Here is a 10,000-nt window from a genome sequence, read left to right on the forward strand (position 1 = left end):
GATGTTGTGCGTTGATGATGTGTTGATGTGTTGATGTTGTGTGTTGATGTTGTGCGTTGATGTTGATAATATTGTCTGTAATGTGAAATGTTAAATGTATTGTCTTATCACATTAAATATTATTATGTAATGTTAATAATATTATTGTAATATTGAAATATATTGATATTATTAATATTGATGTATACATTAATGTTAATCTATTAAATATATTAATCTTAATATTAATCTTATCATTAATCTTAATCTGTGTTAATCAAATATATTAATCTTAATGTATATATTAATGTTAATAATATTAATATATTAATGTTATATTATTATCTGATGAATATTAATCCAATGTATTGTGTTGATGTTGATGTGATGTGATATTGATGTATTGATATCGTTGATATTTGTGTATTCAATCTTGTATGGCCAATGTTAATATGTGATATTGTATGCTGATAATATTGATATTGTATGTTAAATATTATCGCATTAAATATTGATATTAATGTAATCATATTAAATATTAATATATTAATGTATAATATTATCATTAAATGTTATGTCATAATGTAATAATATTAATCTTAATAATATTAATCATATTAATCATATATTAATCTTATTATACATTAATCTTAATATATTAATGTTAATAATATTAATGTTAGTAATATTGATAATATTATTCTTTAATATGTGTGATGTATGCGTTAATGTATTGATATTGTATGGTAATGTATGCATTAATGTTAATATGTTAAATATTGTATGTGATATTTAATAATATTAATGTATTGATATTTAATAAATTGATAACTAGATATATTGATATTGTCACATTAATGTTAATATATTAATGTTAATATGTAATCTTATATGTTAATGTATATGTTAAATGTATCTGATAAATATATTGTCTTAATATATTAATCTTATACATTAATCTTATATATTGTCTTAATAATATTAATGTGAAGTGATATCTAATGTGACATAATATTATTATTAATATATTAATGTTAATATTAATGTATATGTTAATGTGTATGTTAAATATTAATGTGTCACATTAATCATTATCACCCATTGATAATATTATCTGCATTAAATGTATCACATTAATCTTAATATATTAATCTTAATGTGTAATCTTAATATTAATCTTATACATTAAATAATATACATTAATCTTAATATATTAATCTTAATATATTAATCATATATATTAATGTTAATAATATTAATCTTAATCTTAATATGTGTCTTAATAATATTAATCTTAATATGTTAATGTTAATAATATTAATGTTAATAATATTAAATATATTAATGTATATATTGTCATGTAATATTGATATTGTGTATTTAGTATTGTGTATTTGATGTTGTATGTTGATGTGTGTATGTTGATATTGTGTATTGATGTTAATATGTGTGATATTGTGCGATTAAATGTTAATATTGTCTAATATTGATATTATTAATATTAATGTCACATTAATGTATCTATTAATCATATCACATTAATCTTAATAATATTAATGTTATTATCTGATGTCTTAATATATTAATCTTATCACATTAATCATATATATTAATCTTAATATTAATGTTAATAATAATATTAATATCATTAAATATTATTAATATTAATGTTAATAATATTAAATATTAATAATATTGATAATATTAATGTTGTGTGTTGATGTTGGTATTGATGTTGATGTTGTGTGTTGATGTTGTGCGTTGATGTTGTGCGTTGATGTTGTGCGTTGATGTTGTGTGTTGATGTTGTGTGTTGATGTTGTGTGTTGATGTTGATGTTGTGTGTTGATGTTGTGTGTTGATGTTGTGTGTTGATGTTGATGTTGTGTGTTGATGTTGTGTGTTGATTATTGACTCACTGAGATGTTGTTTCATTTTGTAGAAAATGAAGCAAGAGTTGGAGCAGCTGCAGATCAGACTGAAGGTAAAAAACCTTCCTGTTAGTTCCAGTCAGCGGTGGAAGATGTATTCAGATTACTGCAGTAAAAGTACTAATACCACTCTGTGTGTGTGTGTGTGTGTGTGTGTATGTGTGTATGTCTGTGTGTGTCTGTACTGTATGTGTGTGTGTGTGTCTGTACTGTTTGTGTGTGTGTCTGTACTGTGTGTGTGTGTGTGTGTGTGTGTGTGTGTGTGTGTGTCTGTACTGTATGTGTGTGTGTGTGTGTGTATGTGTCTCTCTGTGTGTGTGTGTGTATGTGTGTGTGTGTGTGTGTGTATGTGTCTCTGTGTGTGTGTGTGTGTGTGTGTGTGTGTGTGTGTGTGTCTGTACTGTATGTGTGTGTGTATCTGTCTGTACAGTATGTGTGTGTGTGTGTGTATGTGTGTGTGTCTGTACTGTATGTGTCTGTGTGTGTGTGTGTGTGTGTTTGAGAGACTCAAGTAAAGTACAAGTACCTCAACATGTGTACTGGAGTACATTCCTGGAGTACATGTACTTAGTGACTTTGTATAACAGGAACTGTGTGTTTCTTACTCAGGAGGAGAGTCAGAAAGTGCGAGCAGAAACCAAACTGGACATCAACCTGGAGCGCAGCCGCATCTCGGACGTGGTGAGACACACAGGAAACAGGAAGTAAGGGGTTTGTAGTTCAGACAGCAAACAGGAAGTTAGGGTTTGTAGTTCAGACAGGAAATCACTGATATTTCCAGTCTATGCACGTAGAAACTCTGCGTCCTTCTCGTGTTCATACCTCAGGAAGTAATCCAGTGATAGACTTTTATTCTGAAAATATTCTGACTATTTCCTCATACTATTTAACAGTTTTGATTCATGTTCAATGGAAGCTGCTTCTCTCAGCTGCAAGGAGCGGCAAATCTGTCGGCGTCGTGTCGCGTTTTGGGCGTTTTGAGCGACCAGAGCGTCAATCAGAAAGCTGAAAGTAGGTCAACTTTATGGTAATGAGCTATGACGCCGTTCAGCGGCAAGCAGAGGCAACCAATCAGAATACAGACGTCCTTCACGGTGTCTGATCCCAGAGAAACATACGATGTAAACTGTCGTTCCTACAGAAACATTAGTTCAGAGAAGAAGGAGGAGGAGCTCATCATGGCCGTTGCTGGGCTCCCTATCATTGATGATATCTGCGTACAGGGACCAGTTAACGTTACCTGCGGGTCACATGGTCTCTAAACAGTCCGCTCACGGTGAAGTCCTGCACGCATCAACAGCTGGCGGCTGCTCGCTCTGCCTGCACGCTGCTGCAGTTCAGCGGCTAACGAGCTAACTGCTAACAGACACCGCTGCCACCAACAACCAATACACATTCATCATTATATATGTAATGTATGAAGGTTTCTAGTGTCAGTGTATCGGCCAGCAGTGGCTGCTTGAGCAGAATGATGGAACATCTACGCTGCTACGTCAGAGCGGCCAAAGCCTCAAACAGCTTCCCGTACTTTTAGACAAGCGGCCTCGACCGGCGGCCAGAGCTTCTTTGCAGCTCAAGTCGGCGGCGGTGTGTACGTACAGTAAGCCTGACCACATACCATCTGTCTGCCGAGTCATGGTTCAGACTCTGGGACTACGGGGAAACTGCCGAGTCATGGTTCAGACTCAGGGACTATGGGGAAACTGCCGAGTCATGGTTCAGACTCTGGGACTACGGGGAAACTGCCGAGTCATAGTTCAGACTCAGGGACTATGGGGAAACTGCCGAGTCATGGTTCAGACTCTGGGACTATGGGGAAACTGCCGAGTCATGGTTCAGACTCTGGGACTATGGGGAAACTGCCGAGTCATGGTTCAGACTCTGGGACTACGGGAAACTGTCGAGTCATAGTTCAGGCTACGGAGAAACTGCCGAGTCATGGTTCAGACTCTGGGACTACGGGGAAACTGCCGAGTCATGGTTCAGACTCTGGGACTACGGGGAAACTGCTGAGTCATGGTTCAGACTCTGGGACTATGGGGAAACTGCCGAGTCATGGTTCAGACTCTGGGACTACGGGAAACTGCCGAGTCATAGTTCAGGCTACGGAGAAACTGCCGAGTCATGGTTCAGACTCAGGGACTATGGGGAAACTGCTGAGTCATGGTTCAGACTCTGGGACTATGGGGAAACTGATGTAGGCTGACTAACTAAAACGTGTACCTTTTGTGTTTTTCTGTCAGTTTACAGAACAGGAGAAGAAGCTGATGGAGGCGAGCACAGAGTTTCACCACAAGGTAAACAAACTGGAATATACCAAACATAGTTTATAAGTACTTTATAAGTACTCCTTTCGCTCTCTGGCGTTCGCTCAGAGAACATTAAGTACATCAGCGTTGTTTTCTGGGTAATTTTTGGGTGTTTTGTGCGTTCAGAAAGCCGACCTGGAAAACGACAACATGGAGATCAACAGGAAGATCGACCTGCAGGTGGCATCGCTCAAAACGGTCCTCGAGTCTCTGAAACTGGAGACGATCCGCTACCTCGCAGGTACACACGGGAACTGCACAATACTCTGAAATGTACACAAAAACTACAACATTATGAAAGGATCCCTACAGAGATAGACCTTTTAGTTAAAGAGGAAGATCCTTTTAGTTTCAACATGAAACAGCCCCGAAATCACCATCACCAAACTACACCAGACTCCATGTAAATAATCAGGACTTTTAGCGTGTATAGAGCCATCATCTTCTCCGGGAACCATCACCTTATCGTGGTGGAGAGGTTTGTGTGTCCCTATGAACCTGAGGGCTGTGTTGTCTGGAGCTTTGTGCTCCTGGTAGGGTCTCCCAAGGCAAAGTGGTCTCAGGTGAGGGCCAGACAAAGAATGGTTCAAAAAATCCTATGAAAAATCGAGGAAGGGATGAAGTGACCCTGCCCGGAGGAAGCCCGGGGCCCCCGTCTGGAGCCAGGCCCAGATGGAGGGCTCGTCAGCGGCGTCTGGTGGCCGGGTTTGCCACGGGGCCCGGTCGGGCACAGCCCGAAAAAAGCTACGTGGCGGACATCCCTCCATCCCATGGGCCCACCACCTGTGGGAGGAACCGCTGGGGTCGGGTGCGCTGCCACATGGGTGGCAGTGAAGGTCAGGGGCCTCGACGGACCAGACCCGGGCAGCAGAGGCTGGCTCTGGGGGACGTGGAATGTCACCTCTCTGTGGGGAAGGAGCCGGAACTTGTGCGGGAGGTGGAGCGCTACCGGTTAGATCTGGTGGGGCTTACCTCTACGCACAGTCTTGGTTCTGGAACCATACTCCTGGATAGGGGTTGGACTCTTTTCTTCTCCGGAGTTGCCCAGGGTGTGAGGCGCCGGGCGGGTGTGGGGGATACTCACAAGCCCCCGGCTGGCGCCGCTACGTTGGAGTTTAACCCGGTGGGCGAGAGGGTCGCCTCCCTACGCCTGCGGGTTGTGGGGGAAAACTCTGACTGTTGTTTGTGCATATGCACCAAACAAGAGTTCAGAGTATTCGGCCTTCTTGGAGACCTTGAGTGGAGTCCTGCATGGGGCTCCAGTCGGGGACTCCATAGTTCTGCTGGGGACTTCAACGCGCACGTGGGTAATGATGGAGACACATGGAGGCGTGATTGGGAGGAACGGCCTCCCTGATCTAAACCAGAGTGGTTGTTTGTTGTTGGACTTCTGTGCTAGTCATGGATTGTCTATAACGAACACCATGTTCGAACATAGGGATGCTCATAAGTGTACTTGGTACCAGAGCACCCTAGGCCCAAAGGTCAATGATCGATTTTATAATCGTTTCATCTGATCTGAGGCCATATGTTTTTGGACACTCGGGTGAAGAGAGGGCGGAGCTGTCAACCGATCACCATCTGGTGGTGAGTTGGGTCAGGGGGTGGGGGAAGACTCTGGACAGACCTGGTAAGCCCAAACGGGTAGTGCGGGTAAATTGGGAACGTCTGGAGGAGGCCCCTGTCCGACAGACTTTCAACTCACACCTCCGGCGGAGCTTTTCGTGCATCCCTGTGGAGGCTGGGGGCATTGAACCCTGAGTGGACAATGTTCAAAGTTTCCATTGCTGAAGCTGCGGTGAGGAGCTGTGGTCTTAGGGTCTTAGGTGCCTCAAGGGGCGGTAACCCACGAACACCGTGGTGGACACCGGTGGTCAGGGAAGCCGTCCGACTGAAGAAGGAGTCTTTCCGGGATATGTTATCCCAGAGCGACTCCGGAGGCAGTTGCAAGGTACCGAAGGGCCCGAAGGGCTGCAGCCTCTGCCGTGAAAGAGGCAAAGCAGCGTGTGTGGGAGAAGTTCGGAGAAGACATGGAGAAGGACTTTCGGTCGGCACCAAGGTACTTCTGGAAAACCGTTCGCCACCTCAGGAGGGAGCGGGGAACCATCCAAGCTGTGTACAGTAAGGATGGGAGCTGTTGACCTCAACTGAGGAGGTAATAGGGGCGGTGGAAGGAGCACTTTGAGGAACTCCTAAATCCGACTAATACGCCCTCTATGGTAGAGGCAGAGCTGGAGGATGAGGGGGATTGGCATCAATTTCCCTGGTGGAGGTTGCTGAGGTAGTTAAACAACTCCACAGTGGCAAAGCCCCAGGAATTGATGAGATCCGTCCAGAAATGCTTAAAGCTCTGGGTGTGGAGGGGTTGTCTTGGTTGACACGCCTCTTCAACATTGCGTGGAAGTCTGGGACGGTGCCTAAGGAGTGGCAGACCGGGGTGGTGGTTCCCCTTTTTTAAGGGGGACCAGAGGAGTGTGTGCCAATTACAGGGGTATCACACTTCTCAGCCTCCCCGGTAAAGTCTACTCAAGGTGCTGGAAAGGAGGGTTCGGTCGATAGTCGAATCTCAGGTTGAAGAGGAACAATGCGGATTCCGTCCTGGTCGTGGAACAACGGACCAGATCTTTACTCTCGCAAGGATCCTGGAGGGAGCCTGGGAGTATGCCCTAACCAGTCTACATGTGTTTTGTGGATCTGGAGAGGCGTATGACCGGGTGCCCCGGGAGATACTGTGGGAGGTGCTGCGGGAGTACGGGGTGAGGGTCCCTTCTCAGGGCCATCCAATCTCTGTACGACCAAAGCGAAGCTGTGTCGGGTTCTCGGCAGTAAGTCGGACTCGTTTCAGGTGAGTTGGCCTCCGCCAGGGCTGCGCTTTGTCACCAATCCTGTTTGTAGTATTTATGGACAGGATATCGAGGCGTAGTCGGGGTGGAGAGGGGTTGCAGTTCGGTGGGCTGGGGATCTCATCGCTGCTTTTTGCAGATGATGTGGTCCTGATGGCATCATCGGCCTGTGACCTTCAGCACTCACTGGATCGGTTCGCAGCCGAGTGTGAAGCGGCTGGGATGAGGATCAGCACCTCTAAATCGGAGGCCATGGTTCTCAGCAGGAAACCGATGGAGTGCCTTCTCCAGGTAGGGAATGAGTCCTTACCCCAAGTGAAGGAGTTCAAGTACCTTGGGGTCTTGTTCGCGAGTGAGGGGGACAATGGAGCGGGAGATTGGTCGGAGAATCGGCACAGCAGGTGCGGTATTACATTCAATTTATCGCACCGTTGTGACGAAAAGAGAGCTGAGCCAGAAGGCAAAGCTCTCAATCTACCGGTCAGTTTTGTTCCTACCCTCACCTATGGTCATGAAGGCTGGGTCATGACCGAAAGAACAAGATCCAGGGTACAAGCGGCCGAAATGGGTTTCCTCAGGAGGGTAGCTGGCGTCTCCCTTAGAGATAGGGTGAGAAGCTCAGTTATCCGTGAGGAGCTCGGAGTAGAGCCGCTGCTCAGCTGCGTCGAAAGGAGCCAGTTGAGGTGGTTCGGGCATCTGGTAAGGATGCCCCTGAGCGCTCTCCCTAGGGAGGTGTTCCAGGCACGTCCAGCTGGGAGGAGGCCTCGGGGAGACCCAGGACTAGGTGGAGTGAGGGACGTCCAGCTGGGAGGAGGCCTCGGAGAAGACCCAGGACTAGGTGGAGGGACGTCCAGCTGGGAGGAGGCCTCGGGGAGGACCCAGGACTAGGTGGAGGGACGTCCAGCTGGGAGAGGCCTCGAGGACCTGGACTAGGTGGAGGGATTATATCTCCAACCTGGCCTGGGAACGCCTCGGGGATCCCCCAGTCGGAGCTGGTTAATGTGGCCCGGGAAAGGGAAGTTTTGGGGTCCCCCTGCTGGGCTGCTGCCCCCGCGACCCGACCCGGATAAGCGGATGAAGATGGATGGATGGATGGATAGAGCCAGCATATCTCCACATGTAAATGGGTGAATTAAGGGTTTATTTCAACCAAACCAGAGTGGTGATTGTTGGAACAGTGGAAAGATGAACCAAGACGGCTTTTGATAGTTTGATTTAGTTTCTGTCCACTTTGAATGACGTGTGTTTTACGATGATAAAAGTCCTGATTATTTACATGGAGTCTGGTGGAGATATGCTGGCTCTATACACGCTAAAAGTCCTGATTATTTACATGGAGTCTGGTGGAGATATACTTTGGCTCTATACACGCTAAAAGTCTGATTATTTACATGGAGTCTGGTGGAGATATGCTGGCTCTATACACGCTAAAAGTCCTGATTATTTACATGGAGTCTGGTGGAGATATGCTGGCTCTATACACGCTAAAAGTCCTGATTATTTACATGGAGTCTGGTGGAGATATGCTGGCTCTATACACGCTAAAAAGTCCTGATTATTTACATGGAGTCTGGTGAGTTTGGTGATGGTGATTTCGGGGCTGTTTCATGTTAAACTAAAAGGATCTTCCTCTTTAACTAAAAGGTCTATCTCTGTAGGGATCCTTTCATAATGTTGTCAGACACTTAGAATAATAATCTGAGTCTGTCAGAGTTACCTTTTTAAGTAGAGTAACTTGTAAATGAAGTGAGTTTGAAGGTTTTCTCTCCGTGTTTGTCCCCAGCGACGGTGTTTTCGTGCCTGGCCATCGCTCTGGGAGTCTACCGCCTCTGGAAGTGAACGGACTTGTTCACCTCGTATTCCTACGCCGCACAAAGTAGTTCCAGTGAAAACTCGACACTGAGATGCGTTTGGAAAACGTCACAAAGCTGCAAAACGTCACAAATTACATTTACTCTCGTTGCTGTAATGGAGTAGTTTTTAACAATCTGTACTTTTACTTTTACTTCAGTATGTTTACTTTGAATTGTTTTACTTTGATTCATTTTAAATCATATCGTTAAAAAAAATAAAATCTCAAATGGAAATATTTGTCCCTTTTGAGTTTGTACGTGTGTATGTATCTGTGTGTGTGTGTATCTGTGTGTGTGTGTGTGTGTCTGTATCTGTATGTGTCCGTGTGTGTGTGTATGCATCTGTGTGTGTGTCTGTATCTGTATGTGTGTGTCCGTATGTGTGTACGTGTGTGTGTGTGTCTGTATGTGTGTGTCTGTGTCTGTATCTGTATGTGTCCGTGTGTGTGTGTGTCTATGTGTGTGTCTGTATCTGTCTGTGTGAGTGTCTGTGTGTGTGTGTGTATCTGTGTGTGTGTGTGTCTGTATCTGTATGTGTGTGTATGTATGTATGTATGTATCTGTATGTGTGTGTCTGTGTGTGTCTGTATGTGTATCTGTGTGTGTGTATCTGTTTGTGTGTCTGTGTGTATGTGTCTGTATGTGTGTCCGTGTGTGTGTGTGTGTGTGTATATATCTGTATGCGTGTCCGTGTGTGTCTGTATGTGTGTGTGTGTGTCTGTTCCTGTGAATGATGCGTTTGAGGACCGCTGCGTTAACGTCTCCGTTCTGAAAAGATAAAAAAGAGACGACCAACGTGAAATGAAAACACAGCGGAACAACCTTTAAATCCACTAAACTTTATTGGTAGCTTTGAAACCTAAATGACAATGAAACGGCGAGCGTCAAAGAGCCAAACCGCCGCTCAAACAAACACGTTTCAGACGGTCCGATTATCGAAAAAGGACCAAAAACAAGAACGAAAAAGAGACGACTCGGATCCTCCGGTGGAGTCTTCCGTCTGTCGTCCAATCAGATGATGCTTACCTTTAAACGCAGCCAGGAACTACTTCCTGTCACCCCAACAACCAACCAATGAAATCACG

At 44.4% G+C, this 10,000-nt stretch overlaps 1 protein-coding gene across 2 annotated transcripts in view; it reads left to right on the forward strand.

Annotated features, from left to right (window-relative positions):
• The window catches only part of ccdc90b (coiled-coil domain containing 90B), a 14,490-nt gene extending 5,341 nt beyond the window's left edge, over positions 1-9,149 (forward strand). For both annotated transcript variants that reach the window (XM_078244980.1, XM_078244981.1), the window contains exons 5-9: positions 1,922-1,963; positions 2,520-2,591; positions 4,154-4,207; positions 4,346-4,460; positions 8,846-9,149. In XM_078244980.1, the coding sequence (XP_078101106.1) occupies positions 1,922-1,963; positions 2,520-2,591; positions 4,154-4,207; positions 4,346-4,460; positions 8,846-8,901 (339 nt within the window). In that variant the 3' untranslated portion in view covers positions 8,902-9,149. The remainder of the gene's footprint in view (positions 1-1,921; positions 1,964-2,519; positions 2,592-4,153; positions 4,208-4,345; positions 4,461-8,845) is intronic.
• Positions 9,150-10,000: the final 851 nt, after the last annotated feature.

Source organism: Sander vitreus, unplaced genomic scaffold (genome assembly GCF_031162955.1).
Source record: "Sander vitreus isolate 19-12246 unplaced genomic scaffold, sanVit1 ctg348_0, whole genome shotgun sequence".
Taxonomy (NCBI): Eukaryota; Metazoa; Chordata; class Actinopteri; order Perciformes; family Percidae; genus Sander; species Sander vitreus.